Source organism: Panicum virgatum, chromosome 2N, assembly GCF_016808335.1.
Source record: "Panicum virgatum strain AP13 chromosome 2N, P.virgatum_v5, whole genome shotgun sequence".
NCBI classification, from domain to species: Eukaryota; Viridiplantae; Streptophyta; class Magnoliopsida; order Poales; family Poaceae; genus Panicum; species Panicum virgatum.
In genome coordinates, this window is record NC_053146.1 from 16,001,177 (window position 1) to 16,018,146 (window position 16,970).

Below are 16,970 nucleotides of genomic sequence, written 5' to 3' on the forward strand. Positions count from 1 at the left end.
TAGAAGTACAAATAAACTATTGTTTTAGTCTATAATGTTCCCCGATAATTATCAAACATGTTAAATATTGGAAGAATGCAAGTCAACCTTCTAGAGTATTCTCCACAAGGCAATAAGAAGATATTTTCACAAAGAGTCTAGTCTTCATCGTAGGAAGGCTCTGTCTCCCGAAAGACAGCTTCATCTGTTGGTAGGTTCTACCACTGGGAAGCGAGAATGCGGCTCTGCCGTCGAAAGGACATTATACACAAAGTATGTAGAAATTGAAAAAAAAACTAACCAACTCTAGAGTGAGTGGGTGTGTCTTAGTTGTAGATCCTCAGCTTAGTGGGTATAGGGCCACCTCAATTTCCAATATTAAATTAAAAAGATATCAATATGTTTGTTTTCACTTTACAAAAAATAGCGTATATATATTATAAAATTTTATATAAGATGTAGACTCTCGAGGGCCCGTCACGATGAGTTCGCTAGAGTGCCTTCAAAATCCTAGGACTGGCACTGCATGTGGCCTCAATCAACTATCCCACTCTAGTATTGTGTCCTGCCATACCCACAAACACAAATAAAAAGGAATCGTGAGCGTAGTCCGTTGCTTCATATATATATACCTTCTGCTGCTCCTCTCCCATCCACTACCTGTGAGTTGTGACCATATAGTATATAGTTGATATGTTGCAGCTAGGTATCATGTCTAGCCTAGCTGCTTTATTTAACCCTGCCTACAGCAAGTAATAGGACTCAAAACTAGCTAGGAATGGGAGGTATCAGCAAGTTCCCAATCAACGACATGGTCGCTGAGGATTCTCGTCGCACCACCTGATGAACGTACACGGTGAATCCTTCATCGTCAAGCAGTCAGGTCGTTTCGCATTTGATGCGCAGGTATGGAGTCTGCCGTGCCGAACATGGGCGTGAGGCTTCCAAGAGGAGCCTTTCGGGAAGCTCGCGTGGACCTGCTCGGCACCTGCCGAAGTCCTGCCTGTCCGTGCCTACGGCCCTATTGGCCAAATAACATGAACAATTTATTGGATAATGAGGTGGTCTGCAGACAGTTAGGAACCTTGTTACAGCGCTTGAATATAGTTGTCTCATATACAGATATACTAGCCCCCAATGCTTTTGATTCAGTTTCGTGGTCCTTTCTCTTGGAAGTTCTCTCTCATTTGGGCTTTGGCATATCGTGGTGTAATCTGATCTCGAGTTTGCTATCAACCTCTTCCACTTGAGTCATGTTGAATGGTGAACCAGGACAGCTTATTCAGCACCAACGTGGGCTTCGGCAAGGCGATCCCTTATCTCCTATGCTTTTCATCCTTGTCATGGACGTGTTAAATAGCTTGTTTGTGAAAGCAGGTGAGGAAGGGCTGCTACAGCCCCTTTCCTCAAGAATTTCAGGGCAGCGCTTATCCTTATATGCTGATGATGTTGCATTGTTCATAAGACCAAGTGGAGATGAGTTGCAAGTCACAAGGGAAATCCTCAATATTTTTGGGTCGGCCTCAGGTCTGCACACAAACCTGCACAAAAGCAGCATTATTCCCATCAATTGTGAAGAAAACTCCATGACAACAGTAAGCAATACCCTCCCATGCAGCATATCAGAATTTCCCTATACCTATTTGGGGCTGCCCTTGTCAAACAAAAAGTTGATAAAAATTGATCTTATGCCTTGGATTGAGAAAATAGCAGACAACCTTCCATGTTGGAAAGCAACACTAATGAATAGGGCTGGGAGAATCACTATGGTCCGGTTTGTTTTATCAGCCATACCTATCTACTCATTGATTGCCATCAATGTCCCAAAATGGTTCACTAGGGCAATTGATAAATTCAGAAGAGAATTCCTTTGGAAAGGGAGGGAGCAAGCTAATGGCGGTTGTTGCTTAGTCTCATGGGAAAAAGTCATGAGACCTCTTGATCTTGGTGGACTAGGAATTCCTAATCTGGAGGTTATGGCATGGGCTTTACAAGCAAGATGGCATTGGTAGAAGAAAACCCGAGCTGATCGACCGTGGAATAATCTTGAACTTCCATCCCATCCTAATGCTTTGGCCCTGCTTGCTGCTGCTGAGGACTGAATTGGGAAATGGAAATAACACTCTCTTTTGGATAGACAAATGGGTGCATGGTTGCTCTTTGGAAAATCTGGCACCTAACGTCTTTGCATGTGTGCCTCCAAGAATCCGTAGAAGGCAAACAGTGGCTGAAGCCACTACACCACAGCCCCCCAAATGCCGACTACAATTTGGTCGGCAAAAACTCAATCAGCGTCTGACCATGAGTCGCTATAGACTTATAGCGACTGACGTCTTTGGTCGTTGAAAGTGGCGTCGCTATAACCTTATGCCGACGGACAGCCCTATACCGACTGACTGTTGGACGCTAGAGCGAGAAATACCGACAGACATACATATGCCGACTGACTGTTTGTTAGAACTTGTCGCGTCTGATTGTTGGACGCTATATTTGTCTATAGCGACAAACAATCAGACGCAGCAATCAGATGATCTTACAAATTAGGCAATAATTAAGCTCACACTAATTATAGCAGACAATAATTAAGTCAACATTAATCCCAAACAAGATCACATTGAGCATTAGATAAAATTGATTTTACTAAATGGAAGCACACATATATACCACACATTGATCACCAGACAATATATATTTCTCAAAATATATATGTTCACGGAAACCATAATAGTTTGAACTTGTACTAATAACTCCATTGCAACAGTACATATATAGAAGCCAACACATCAACACTGCATCCAGCCGCCAAAAAGACTAAGTGTTCACACAACCATAAAGTTTGGTTGGCACATCTCACATATTTGGCTTGCATAACCACTACGACATTTGTTTACAAAATGTCTCATCCTTAGGAGATCCAAAATAGCAGAACATCCATGGGCCTTTAGTTGGTCGTGTAGTGTGTGCACCAACTAGCATGCCTTCCTCTAGCATCTCCTACAAGTCCCTGAACAACTGAAGTTACCATTCAATCAACATTTACTTCCACCCAAGTTTCAGAAGTTCAAATGAAGAATAAGAAATGCTACAACTTGGCATACTATACTGTGTATCAATCCATGTTCAATTTTCACAGCTAGGATTTGCTCACGAACTAGCTGCCATAGCACAACAAGATATAGTTTTAGTGGTGCTATAAAGAATAAAAACTAGAAGATGTCTATAAATTCAAGCCACATGTAAATGCAGACAATGTTTTACAGTCGTCCGACTAATCGCGATTAGTCAGGCTTATCGTTCCCTTAACACCGATAAGGAGCAACGACTAGGTATGAGCGACTAGAGTTCTAGTCGTCCGATTAGTCGCGATTAGTCATTCGACTAGGTAGGAAAACGATCAGATTTGCAGTAATGGGCCGCGTCAACTGTGTGGTTGGGCTGCTGGGCTGGCATTAGGCCCATTAGGTTTTAGGTATATATGCACAAATGCATGTGCCTCAGACCCGCTTGTCACCCAAATCTCAAGTGAGTGACCAACAGACCATCATTGCGGTGTTCATGCTTGATATACACTAAGTAATGTATAGTATACATATCATATCAGTCCTAGCATGATAGGACGACTATACATACGACTAGGCTCGACTAATCGGCCTGATCGACGACTAATCTCGACTAATCACCTTATCGTGCCATGGCGACTAGGTCCGACTAGACGACTGTAAAACATTGAATGCAGGTGATCAAGAGATAGTAGCTATGGCAATTTTGGGGCTAATCATCACTAAACAGATAGTAGAATGCATGGAAATAGACTACAAATTATGCTGAACACAAAAAGGCAGGAAAAGACAGTTGTTTGTTTAAAGTACATTCAAATAAATTACCTGCAAAACCATGGGCTAACTTTGATGGTCTGTTGACAACCTTGAGCTATGAAAATATTAGTAATTAGAAACTATGGTTACTCATCACAGATCAAAATAAGAAACAAAGTGAAGTTTAGTTATTACTTTCTTGTATGGCCACTCAATTGACATGTTATCAGCATCAGCCATAGTCTTCATTTCAGCATAGGGGCGAGGTAGAGATTAATGCATTTCAAAACTGAATATCTGAGCCATCTCATCAACCTAAATAACAGGAATATCTGTTATTCCTGTTTTAGTGTTTGCTAGGTCAAAAGTCAAAACATAATTAAGTCAGACAACAAAATGGAAGCCGCCCAGTGGCTAGAATTCATAAGAAGTTTGTGTCTATTATCATCTAATAGCAGGCTGCTTTACTAGACTACTTCTAATTATAGATTCAGGTACAACTAGAATTCATAGAAACTCTGCTAGTGTTCCTTGTAGACAAGTATATATTCATGTGTAGCAGAATGTCTATTTCACATACTTGTTGCCATAATTATAGAATTGGTGTGTTTCTAGCTTGCTGACCGACTACCTTCATTATGAATTGTATAAGTATGCCATCTAGGTAATTTCTGAAGACATTATAAGTCAAAGCTAAAATAGTTCATTCGTATAGCACCCCCAAGCTGGCCATGTAAGACATACAAAGGATCCATGTTACTCTGCATACACAACACCTATGTGAGTACCAGGACTTCAAAATTTCCCTCGTCAAAATTTTCCTACTTCAAAATTTCCCCAACAAGCAAGGAATTCCAAGTACTAGATGCGCCACCCAACTTGAAAACTGTGATCACCCCTTCCTAATCCTCACGGCAACTAAATTAACCTGATGCTCTCTTCTATGGCTGCTACATCGCTTTCCCCAATAATTTCAGAGCAGCTGCATAGTTGCCACAGCATAAGAAATACAACGAGACGACATGCTCACCTGCCAAATGATGATGTCAGTGTTCCACCAGATCTGGGCTTGTAGCGCCTCCGCATGCCATTGGATCCGGATTGGAGAGGGCCTGCATACCTGAAGATGTTGCCACGCACCACGGGGACGAGCTGCCGTCATGCGCTCTGAGGGGAAAGGGACAAGGATAGGATAAAGGGGCCATGTGTTGAAGGAGATTGGGAAGAAGAGACTGAGGAGTTGCACCTGGATTCACGGAGGAACTTCAATGGGGGCTGGGAGCGGCGGCGCCCATGGCACCACCGCCCAGGCACGGCGGCCGGTGTGGCGGCGAGGAGCGCCGAGGCCGCGAGAGTGAGCGCTACCGCGGCCCAGCTGAGCATCGCCGACGGCCGCATGGGTGGGAGGCTGGTGGGGCTTGGAGACTCGTCGATGGATCTGAGGCCGGCCGTCTCCATCCCGCCTCGGGCTCCCGTGTCGGCCAGCCGCGGGGAGCTCCCATGCCGGCAGTCCGCCTCCGCCCGCGCGTGGAGCTCCCCGCGCCGGCGGCAGCGTCGGGAGGAGCCGAAGGTGCGGGCGCGGGCGCTGGTGCTTTTGGAGCGAGCAGCGGCGGCGGCAGATTTGGGAAGAAAATTGGATAGCTAGGGTTTTCTTTCTTCAACTGACATGTGGGCCAGGGCTAAATTATTAAGCGGGCACGCCTGGGAGGCAAACGGGTGGGCACATATGCCGACCGACTTTTAGATGCTATCTTAGCTTATACCGACCAATGGTCAGATGCTATATAGAAAGTAAATACCAACCGATCATCATTTAGTACATCTTGTATCACCAACCGACAGTTCGTTGAGAACTTATAGCAACCAATGGTCTGTCCCTAATAATCGAGTTTTAGCGACTCACATCTAATGCTAATTTAGTGTTGTGGTATAGTGATTGTGGATAGGCTTGCAAAAAGAGGATTGCCTCACCCGGACAAATGCCCACATGCGAAGGGGAGGAGACTGTGCAACACTTGTTGGCTTCTTGTGTGGTAGCAAGGCAGGTTTGGTTCAACTTACTACGCCCACTTAACTTGGGAAATCATGTGCCCAGGCAGCGGGAAAGATGCTTTGCTGATTGGTGGCGAAAAGTGATCAAGGAAGTGCCAAAGGATCTTAGAAAGGGTGTGAATTCTCTAATTATTCTAGGTGCTTGGATGATTTGGAAGCATCGGAATGCTTGTGTGTTTGAAGGTGTTGCTCCATCAGTCAACACCATCATGAGAGAACTTAAGGATGAGCTCAGCCTTGGGCCTGGCCGGCGCCAAGAAGCTGCTTGGCCTGGGTACTGTACTCTAGAAGGCTAGGTCAGGGTACTTGTCATGTTTTTACTTTGTTCTTAAGCTAGTCACTATGTGTTGACAACCAAAATTGGCATTCGACAATACCGACCGGTCTGACCGGTACGCCCTAGCGGTCTGACCGGTCAGACGCTGTAGTCCGTCCGGCAGCAGCCGACCGGTCTGACCGGTAGGGTCGACCGGTCTGACCGGTCCAAGTGGAATCCGAGTACAACTAGGGATTTTAATAAATTTAGATCTTGTAATAGGATTTCTTGCGGGATAAGTCCACCCCACCCTATAAATATAAAGGGTCACGGCCGATTAGGTATCCAATCGATCAAATTAATACAACTTTTATCTTTTTACTTTTCTCTTGCCCTAGCTTTTCTAATCTACTATTTGCTGTCCCTCCGTCGTCTCTACGTCGATTGAGGGCGTTCTAGGTGGCCTGCCGATCCTAGAACAACCCTACGTGCGCCTGCCCCGACGGGTCCTTCCCGGGCGACGTTCGTTGGTCTCACCGCTGGCCTGCTCGGCGACAACCGGTCTGACCGGTATACCCGACCGGTCTGACCGGTCTGAGCATCGGCGCTGTATTGTGCCGTCGCTCGCTGCGCGTTCAAGCGTTTCTGTGTGTTGGCTCTAGTTCTGCGGCAACACTATGTAATTTCTTAAAACTGGCTCTCATATTCGGTCCCCATATGAGAGCTCGTATTGTACGGGATTTCTTCTCTATAATACAAAGAAGCGCAGTTCTCCTGTGTGTTTTTTTTTAAAAAGTTGAGCTATCCTTAGGCTAGACGGTTAGGACTAAGGATAGTAGTAAATCACGAGTAAATCCAGCCATCAACTTCCATGTGTTTTACAGGTTTCACTTGTAATAAATATGAGATCCCCACTTCAAGTTCTCATATTATCATCCATTGTCAGCCCAGCGTAACCTAAAAAACCATCACATTTTCCCGGCTTGATCTCCTCATCCATCTTCCCCGCTAGTTCAGTCAAACAACCATAAAGGAATACCAGCAAATTAACCGGCCCATGTGCTCCATTTGCAAACACTACAACGCAACCACGATAGTTAAGATCTATCCATCGGTTGTAGTTCTTAGCCAGTGAGTTCGGCTAATTTTGATTGCCGGTCTGTCATATTTTGCTGAGTGACGTAGGCTGCTTTCTCGCTCGGCTTGACACATTGTGTTCATGCTGTCTTTAGCTGGGCCTTTTTCTCCATTTGTGGGCTTTCCATACCTTTCGGTCCGATGGGTTTTACTTATCTTTTAGCCCAATTGATCATTTTTGCTTACTGATTTAGCGATCCTACCAGGAAGCAAAGGTGTGATGAGAAACTGTGCATGGAATGGTGGACAGGATTTTTGCCTGAGACGAAACGGCCATTTCAGCTCATGTACAAAAGTGTCCCCAGTTGATTCAACGGACACAGTTTTAAGTCTAACATTTCGCTCGAGTGTAGCACAGATAGTACTAATAAGCTCACATTTCTTGAGCCAAACAACCACTACAAAAATGTTTAATCGCAAACTAGTCTCCTGCAAAATAACGGATATGGCGGACTCGGCTATTTTGCTCCATTGTCGCATGTGCCTGCCTGACTCTCAGGATAGCTCAGATATGACCCTCTCGCATTTCTCTTCCAAAATCTTCACAGCTTCTGTGAATAGCACCTCTGGGGGCAGAGCTCCTGTCGACTCGATGGTATCTAGCAAGGAGAAACAATAGCCAACCAAGTGAATCAGAACATTGCAGTGGAAGCTCAGTGCTATTGTACTGGAAAAGACTTCAGTGGTACAATTATCCAACTATGAAGTATGAAGGCACAATAACGAAGACATTTTACTTAGGGTAAGATGATCAAGTCTCGACTACTTACATATGAAATGGTCTCTAACACGCCTTAGTTGGATTTTCCCCCCACATGGTCCCCTGACGCATTCTCTACATAGCGTGCAAGCCCTTGGCTTTGCCACAACTGCCCTCTTTCCATCTGTGCATACAAAATTTCAAGGGGTTAATGTAAACAGAAGGTCGATCATAAAACAACTTGGATTTTGATTTAGAAGACTAAAACCCAATAGTTTTTGCAATGGACATCCAGTTCGGTGTTACCTAAGTCACATTTGATCCTTAACCCTTATCATTCACCATACTCTAGGACAGTTTCTAAATGAAAATAAAGAAAATCTGGAGACCTACCTTTCGTTTATTTCTCATGTATATGGTACATGTTTCTTGATTTTCTTGTTCAAACTTCAACCAGTCAATACCCAATATACTATGCCTTACACTAAGTTCCTACTAAAACTGGTTGAGATCCGGTAAGAATTTCTAAATGATTCAAAACAATCAACTTGCTACAACAATGGATGTAACTTATTGCCCCTGCCACAACATTAGCTACTCTGAGGCTCTGACTGCATTGCTACCTCAAGTTCAGCCTCTTGAGACAGAAAGGGAAAGAAAAATTACCATTACCCAGGTCTTCAATATCAAAAACATTAACTGGGCACTTCTTCACGAGCTCCTCTGCCTCATCACCTTCAATTTGTTCAAGAATAGCAACCTATTTGATAATATAGCATTAGGACACAAGCAATGGATACATTTATTCACCATCTTCTTGTTCGAAATGCCATAGTGAATCAATTTTACTACCTCAGGGAGCATTCTGTACCAGGCCGTAGCAACTGGAGACCACTTGGCATGAACTTTCCCAACTCCCTTAACAGCATGTGCCTCAAGCTCAATAGCCTGTAAAAGAACAGATAAAAAAACCATAAAATACAGTGTCCCCAATGGAGATAAGAACAACACCTTAAGATAACTGGCCGGCATAGTAAAAAAATTTATATTTACAAAAATAAATCTTATATGCACACGAACTCAGGCTCCATGAATCTAATTAATCATCAACATAGTTTATCCTATGATATGAAATTAAGGAAAACATACTGCTGCATACATTTTACTCTGTAACCACATTCACCCATATTGAAGTTCCCTTTTACCATGTGGAAAATTACTCAAACAAAGTATCAAGAAGGCCAGAAGATGCATATACAGCTATTCATATCATAATGGTACTAATGGCCAAAGGGTGCTTAGCCTAGCGGTTAAGACACTCGAGCGGCACTCCACAAGTCTTGAGTTCGAATCCCCGTGGGAGCGAATTTCAGGCTGTGGTTAAAAAAATCCCCTCGCCGGTCCCGTGTGCCAAAGCACTGGTTAAGAGCCGGCCCAGGTCGACCTGAGGACCGTGTGTGGCCCAGGATATTCCCAGGGGTTACGGCTCCCAGTGTCAGGGCGGGGCTGGGGTTCGGGGATTTTCTCGGTCGGGGAAGCCGAGGCTTCTTCTGAAGTGTAAAACCGGTGGGGCGGTCTTTCCCCACCCGGCCGAGTTTTTTATAATGGTACTAATGAAACAAGTTTACCTGTCCTGGCCCAAGCCTGGCAATAGTTATATCTTTAAACTTCACACCGATAGGATTTTCTAAGATCTCCTTTTGGCTTTGACTGAAGGAAGTGAAAGTCTTCTGTTTGTCCCCAGACTGCGCAGGAGATGCCATGCTTAATTGGCTACCTTCTGGCAACCACTCTAGTTCACCAGATTTCACTGCACAGACAACCAAGCAGTCAACACTTACAAAGTTACAACACCAGAAAATCTCAAACAGCTTTCCACGAGAAGAAAAATTAAATATAAGGGAATAGATCAAATATTTCACCTGCCACAGATATTTTTATGTATACTTTTAGCAATAATTTCTTTGATAAATAAGTGCATAAGATGACAACTCGAGGTAAGTAAAACATGCTCAAGGCAACTAAAAATGGAATGTTTAACTTGTCAATAAAGTATGTTTACATAAATATATCGTTTAGATGCACATAAGTACACACAAGCTTAACTACAAAAGCATAGCAATTTGAACAAATGAGGTATTCTTCCAATAAGTTATGATGGGCAATTCATTTTGAAAGATGACACAAATCTCTACTCAGCAGGTACTGCAGAAAAATAAGGCATACCTGTAATTCGTTGAGAACCCTTTTCACATGAAACATGCAGTTTAAAAACAATTGTGTTCCTTTCATTTGGGACATCATTTTCTGTGAAAAGAGGATGGAACAACAAGATCAATCTTACAGTAAATGTATGAAGGTGAAGGTAGAGCAATTGAAGTTACGTACCTGAGATATAGTCAAAAAGCCTTGGATCTGCATCAAGTGGAATAAGTCCTAGTCTATGTGAAAGAACCTCATCTGCTATAACTGAGGTGTTGTCAGCCATGAAGATTTTCTCTATGGCCATAGTTGGAACCTATTAATCCAGACGAAGTATAAATGAGCACTTGTTGATCAGAAGTCCGATATATATGAAGTACTAAAGTAGATAAAACAGTTTCTGGTTATCTCACACAACACAGGAAAACATGCAAATACCTCTGCGATGAGGATTCTCCGGAAAGCATTAGCTATAGATGCATCAACTCCAATCATATCAAACTCCATTTCATCTTCAGTGAGACGCTTTATATCAATTTTGAAGTTCTTGCAAAATTTCTCCACTGACACACTATTGTCAACGCCCATAGCAGCAAAAGTACCCGAGTATTGGTAACCTTGAGTCTATTAAATATAAAAACATAATATATGAGGGAGATGATAGAATCAAACAAAATCGAAAAAGATGTTTTTCTGGCATGAAAAATAATTAAGAAAAGAAAAGAGAACAAAATACAATCTGTATCCAGAGAAGAACATTTAACAATTGAACAGTCTCAAACATGATAATCACTACAAACTAAATTGACTATTTTCACTAACAACATGACAGGCTACGTATCACCGATACGGCAAACAGGTCGCCGTACCCATATCCGATACGGCGAGATACAGGGATACGTGCCGATATGCCACGATACAGCTCTCTTGCACAGCCGCCGCTGGAAGGAAGTCCCCTCTGCATGCACACGAAGATGCTGGCCCCGTAGACAATAGACAGTTGGACACCCACTGTATTTTGTCTGCGTCAAGCCGTCAGGGACTTCGAAGCTTGTGCCACCGCTGCTAGAAAGGTCCTTCAGCCTATGTTCCAAAGCTAAATCATAATTGCAACGCTAGCTATGATGATTGTATTGCCGTATCATTGCTCTAAATGACAGCACATCCTTCAAATGCTTCATAATTAAGCTGCAGATGTTGATGATGATAGGATTTCTTCTTTTATGGGTAGGTTCCTTGTATATCTTTCTAAAAAATGCTAAATAATTATTTTTTAAATATATATATTTGCCGTATCGGCGTATTCTTATTTTTTGAGAGATGCCGTATCGCCGTACCCGTACCGGTATCGCCGTATCGCCGTATCACGTATCGGTGACACATAGATGACAGGTAAAAATTCCAGCCAATTAAAACAGTTCCTTTGCAAAAAGTATAACTAGATAAACAGAAAATATCAGCTAACATATTCAAACCTTTATCAGAAGCAGGATAGCACACAGACTTAATGGTGAAAAAAAACTTCTTTTACCGTACGCTAATAGTAACCAATTAGACACATAAAATCAAAATATTTGTGCATCTGTGTGAAATTAGGTTCCTTTGCAAGATAAATTACCAGAACACTTGATTCATGCGAAAAATCAGTGAATATAGCAAACGGACATACAGGTGATCCTAAGCAATAAATGCAAACACATGAAAGGAGAGCAGCATATGAATGTATACATGAATAGGGGCATCTGCATTGCACACAACACGGGTGCGCTGGAGCTCAAGGTAATCCGGAAGCTTATTTTCTTGTTGATCTGGACCATCGTCCACCGCCTTCTTGGATTTGGTGCCCTTCTTTGGCATACTGTCTTACTTCTTTTTTGTTTGCCTCTTTGTTCACTCTTGTATCGCTGTAATGTCCTGTTCCCGATGGAAGAAACTGCAAGGATCAGCTAATGCTTGAGACAAAGAAATTACAGTTTCAATACTCGGAGCAACTACTTGTACAAGTTTTTTCGGTAAAAGCATAAGTTGGCTGCCCTCTGTACCGGGTGACACTGGCTGGGCATCCGGGTTACCCGAAAATTTCGGGTCGGGTATTTCGGGTTTCCAAAAATGCTACCCGAAATTAGCTTGGAAAAAGAACCCGAAAATTCGGGTTCGGGTTCGGGTTTAGCCCAATTACCCGATTTTCTCACACTTCACATATCACATATCAAATCAAATCAAATCCACCCACCCAGTCTGAGGCACTGGCGGACAGCGGTGGGCCGGTGGCGGACGGCGGTGGCGCCCTGCTAGCCGGCCTGCAGACTGTAGTCGAGTCGAGGTCTTGACGAGGAGAGGCGGAGAGCGATGCCAGGGAGAAGGGGCCTCGCCGCCTCGGGCTCGGGGGCCGGCACGGCTGCATGCTCGGTTGCTCGCGCAGGCGCAGGCGAGCTGCCGGTGGAGGCGGGCGGTGACGCGGTGGGCGCTGTGGCGGCGGCCGGCGGGCGGTGGGCGGCTGGGCGCTGTGGCGTGGGGGCCTGGGAGGCGGCGCCGCGGCGGGGCGGGGGCGATGTGCCCTGTGCCGTGCGGGAGTGCGGGACTGCGGGGGCTGGGGCCTAGCGTTAGGGTTAAGTGGCTTGGTGCCTTGGCGGGCTGGGTTGAAATAAACAAACATACATGGGCTGGGTTATATTTCGAGTTGTTCGGGTATTTTGGGTACCGTGGCCCAATACCCAAACTACCCGTACTAATTTCGGGTACCGTGGGTTGAAACCCAGATTGGGATTCGGACTTTTCGGGCTCGGGTTTTTCGGGCTCGGGCTCGGGTTTTTCGGGCTCGGGTTTCGAGTTTCGGATTTTCTGCCCAGCCGAGAGGCTAAGCATTTTATCCCTTTTCTTCCTGCAGTCTAGCACAGGCACACACCAAACCTGAAGACGTTTTCCCACACCGTATCATCAGAGCATGTCACAACGAAATGGAAAGCCGAATAGCCAATCGAAATAAACAGCAAAGAAAGGAGGAGCTTGGATGGCCATGGCAATCATGAGTCTATCCAGCTTCGGAATTTCCAAATTGACCGGCGGTCACGCTCTGGCGCTCCAAATTTCACCCTGACACCAAGAACCCTTCTAACAACCACTACGCTAACACTAGCCGTCGACGAGTACAGAAAGGAGAAGATGCAGCACGAGCCGGGGGACGGACCAACCTCACCGCGCCGAGGTGCAGGGACACCGCCGGGCCCGGGGGGCGCCGACGCGCAAGGAGGGCTTCCGGCTGGGCACGCCTGCGCAGCTATTTACTCGGCCGGCCGTAGATACGTGGCGGCGGCGGCGACAATGGAGCAGACGAGGGCGCGGCGGGAGGGCCCGAGGCGCGCGTGCAGGTGCGGCGTAGGGTTTTGGGAAGGGAGAGGGTGCCGCCGCCGCGCCCAGTGTGCGCGCTTGGGATGGGATCGACACAGGGCGGAGCGCTGGGCCGTTTTGGGCGTGCTGCGTGCGTTAGGGGGTTGGGCTTGGGCAGTTGGGCTAGCAAGCGGTTGCGGCGGGTCCGCCATTTGTCACGGCCCATCCCAAGCGGAAGAGAAATCAGCCCGCTGCTGCCGAGCAGAGGGAGAGACGGCAGATCCGGGCCCAGCCTGCGAGGGCAAGCCGCGTGACCTTGCGATACTTTCACATTCTGGAGTTAGGGTGGCAGAAATCCCCACGGTAGCAGGGCTCCGCGGGGACCCACCCGTGGGGATGGAGGGTATTTTCCTAGGCCGCAAGACTGGGGTGGGGTCTGAAATGGAACGAGGCGGGGGCGAGTTTCAATTTTAATCTGTTGAAATCCGTGAGATTTGAAATTAAAGAAAATAAAAAGGCAGTCCATGGATAGACGGCTTTCTGGTCTAATCCATCGCTTGCCTCATCTCCCTTATCCTTCTCCTCTCTCCGACCTCCCCCCACGGCGCTGCCGCCTAGGTGCCCCCCCTCCATCTCCCACTCCTTTGCCCGCCCGCCTGCTGCCGCATTCCCCTCCTTTCCCCGTCTGACACCCGCTGCATCTCCCTCTCCTCTCCATCCGCGGCACGCTGCATCTCCCTCTCGCCACTTTCGGGAGCTTCGCCGTCGTGCACCGGTTCCACCACTCAGCACTGTCTGCCCGTCCCTGCTCAAGTCTTCGACCCATCGCTGCCTGCCCCCATTGGCTGGCTCGGGGCTCAGGTGCTCTCCCACCTGCCGCCGCCACCGTTGCCCACCTCCTTCTTCAGGCATCGACTCGACCGCCTGTCGCCGCCCTGCATCTTCGTCCTCATCTCCTCATCGTCCCCGTCACTCCGTCGGTCCATCCTCGCCTCCACCTCTCCATCCTGCCGGCGTCCCACGAGACCCCCATTGGGGATCAGGGATACGCGGGGATCGGGGACGGGGAAGGATTTTGCCCTGTCAATGAATTCGGGGCCGGGGCGAGGACTCCAATTCGGGGAACAGGGCGGGGATGGGGTTATCTCCCTGCCGCGCCCTGCCCTCTTGCCATCCTCATTTCAGAGTGGTGTACCCATCCTTGTTTGCGATTCACAGGAGACTAATTTCAATACGTATCTTGAGCGCGCACAATAAAGCTGAAGAAAAGACTAGTGTTATAGTCTAATATATACCGATGGTAAGGCTATTCCCAATGCAAAATTTATATTGCACGATTTCTAAGAGTGCTATGTTAGTACATTTGAGTTTGCGAATGAAACAAAATCCCCAATGCAAAGTTTCATTTCACGATTTTATAGACTTGCCATAGCATTTAATTATGAGGCATGTGGCGAAATTGCATAAAATGAAACTCTATAGCCCACAATGTAAGTTTCGACGAGTTTTGTAGTTTTGAAAATAGTGTAGTTTCATCTTGATGAAACTCCTCTGTCTTTCTTCATAATTATCTTGTCATGTCATCACAAATGCACTAGGATTGGCCTAAGTGTTCCTATGAATGATCACGGATCTACGTGTTGTACGTTCCTGGTCTTAACGCACAAGTTAGATCCTTTGCGTTCTACTAGTTGTGTGCCCGTGCGTTGCTACGGAAGTTAAAAAATTTCATACTCTCAATACTACTATTTATATAGAGTTCAAATGTAATCCAATTGCAACATAATATTGTGGAGAGCCGTTAGGATTTCACCATGATAGACTTACGATCAGTATTTTCAACACGGCGTGCCCCAACTTGCATAGTTTTATCTCAATCTGGTAACATTTAATCGAATCTCGTGTATCCATAGACCATAACTGTTAAGGGTATAATAGTTAAGGGTAGTTTAGTCTTTTTCTATTCTAGGGTTTGGGTGCTCTCATGTACTATATATATCCCCATTGGGGCTAGTCAATACAGGTCTTGTTTAGTTCTCAAAAAATTTTGCACAGTACCTGTCACATCGAATCTTCGGACACATGCATCGAGTATTAAATACAGTTGAAAAGAATAACTAATTATACAGTCTAACTGATTAGCACGAGCTAAATCTTTTAAGTCTAATTAGTCCATAATTGGACATTATTTGTCAAATAACAACGAAATGTGCTACAGTACCAAAACCCAAACTTTTTCACTAACTAAACACACCCACAATATAACATTTCAGCCTCCATTCATTCGTAACAATAACAACTAACGTATAATACACAGTATACATTCTTTTGAGAGTGCACATAGCCAATAATACATGGGGGTAGCTTAAGCAACCCATCTCAATTGCGTCTATCAGATATACAACCGCTCAGAAGCACTTATAGCAAGATAAAAAAAACACATGACTGAAAGTCATACTATGCAAAAAGTCATACTGGAAGCAAAAGGCACACTGAATTCTGAAGCTAGGAACTGCTTTCTTAGACAACGAAATCCTTATTGTCCAGCCTTACAACCATCAATTGGACCAGGAACAATGTGGCCTAAATTGAAAAATAGCTGCTCAGATACACCATGGAGGAGTACAAATAGCACAAATAGAAGCTGCTAGAGAAATAGAAACACTGAACTTTCAGTTTACAGAAAATAATGCATGGCATCTATACTACACTGAATTTTCAGTTAGCGGAAACATTTCGGAGAGCAAAACATACATCTAGGGTGGCATGACACACAGTAGAGCAAGCAAATGATAAAATCACTTGAAAATCATTACCAAACTAAAATATAGAAGGCAGCTTTTTCAAACCTAAAAATATTTTGTTCATATTATTGCAACTTCATGCATGAGTGCTACTGGTCAAAAAGAATGAACACATGGAATTATGGGGAGGGTTGTTTAGATTATTATACAAAAAAGATCCATCTATCGGGGACAATCAGAGCAGTATTATAGCCGCATATAGTAAAATTGAAAACTATGAATCAACTAAACAAAACTGTGTATTCATTTATTCATAGAAGGGGAAAAGGTAGGTGAAAGCTGCAGGCAATGCATATTTTTAGTAGCAACAGGGCAAAATCAGCTCACGTTGTATATGCTTGAATGTTTTTCTAACAAATAAAATGCTCTAATACAATGCATTAACTGCCTTTTAGGCACGAAAGACACCTACTTCAAAATCAACTGTGTTTTCAGAAACAAAAAAAAATAACCAATTGCTGCAATACAATTTGCGCAAACGTATGAATGTGTGATGCAATCTATTAGCTTCTGTATTTTCAGGACTACAATCATACAGATGAATTGTCAGGTGGTCGTGCCCTCGCAACTCTAGCGATGATGGCATTCGGCACAGGGTAGGCATGCGTCATCAGGTAACCCTAGCCTTGCCAATGCCAGCACTACTAGAAAAAGGATCATAGGTGCCGGTTAAAAATGAGCATATGTACCGGTTTTGC

The 16,970-nt window shown here is 44.9% G+C and overlaps 2 protein-coding genes across 16 annotated transcripts; both read right to left on the reverse strand.

The window, feature by feature from the left end:
• Window positions 1-1,003: 1,003 nt before the first annotated feature.
• On the reverse strand, window positions 1,004-5,496 carry LOC120659861. Of its 14 annotated transcripts, none has more exons than XR_005669225.1 (5): window positions 5,041-5,457; window positions 4,825-4,914; window positions 3,990-4,109; window positions 3,864-3,909; window positions 2,641-2,991 (listed from the first exon to the last, which is right to left on the reverse strand). XR_005669225.1 is itself a non-coding variant. In XM_039938124.1 (3 exons), the coding sequence occupies exons 1-3, from the start codon at window positions 5,250-5,252 to the stop codon at window positions 1,262-1,264; spliced, it is 561 nt and encodes a 186-aa protein (XP_039794058.1). In that variant the 5' UTR covers window positions 5,253-5,496; the 3' UTR covers window positions 1,004-1,261. The 14 variants fall into 14 exon arrangements, 4 of the variants coding, with proteins under 4 accessions (XP_039794058.1, XP_039794062.1, XP_039794061.1 ...); XR_005669223.1 differs by having other exon boundaries at window positions 4,825-4,961; window positions 5,041-5,453; XR_005669229.1 differs by lacking the exon at window positions 5,041-5,457 and adding an exon at window positions 3,078-3,134 and having other exon boundaries at window positions 4,825-5,034.
• A 2,003-nt stretch (window positions 5,497-7,499) lies between these two features.
• Window positions 7,500-13,572, reverse strand: LOC120659862 (DNA-directed RNA polymerases I and III subunit rpac1-like). Of its 2 annotated transcripts, none has more exons than XM_039938130.1 (10): window positions 13,333-13,572; window positions 11,870-12,055; window positions 10,580-10,765; window positions 10,328-10,457; window positions 10,166-10,246; window positions 9,568-9,749; window positions 8,792-8,887; window positions 8,606-8,699; window positions 8,010-8,123; window positions 7,500-7,838 (listed from the first exon to the last, which is right to left on the reverse strand). In XM_039938130.1, exons 2-10 carry the CDS (start codon window positions 11,996-11,998, stop codon window positions 7,735-7,737), a joined length of 1,116 nt encoding a protein of 371 aa, XP_039794064.1. In that variant the 5' UTR covers window positions 11,999-12,055; window positions 13,333-13,572; the 3' UTR covers window positions 7,500-7,734. The 2 variants fall into 2 exon arrangements, with proteins under 2 accessions (XP_039794064.1, XP_039794063.1); XM_039938129.1 differs by having other exon boundaries at window positions 11,870-12,074; window positions 13,333-13,567.
• Between the last annotated feature and the right edge of the window lie 3,398 nt (window positions 13,573-16,970).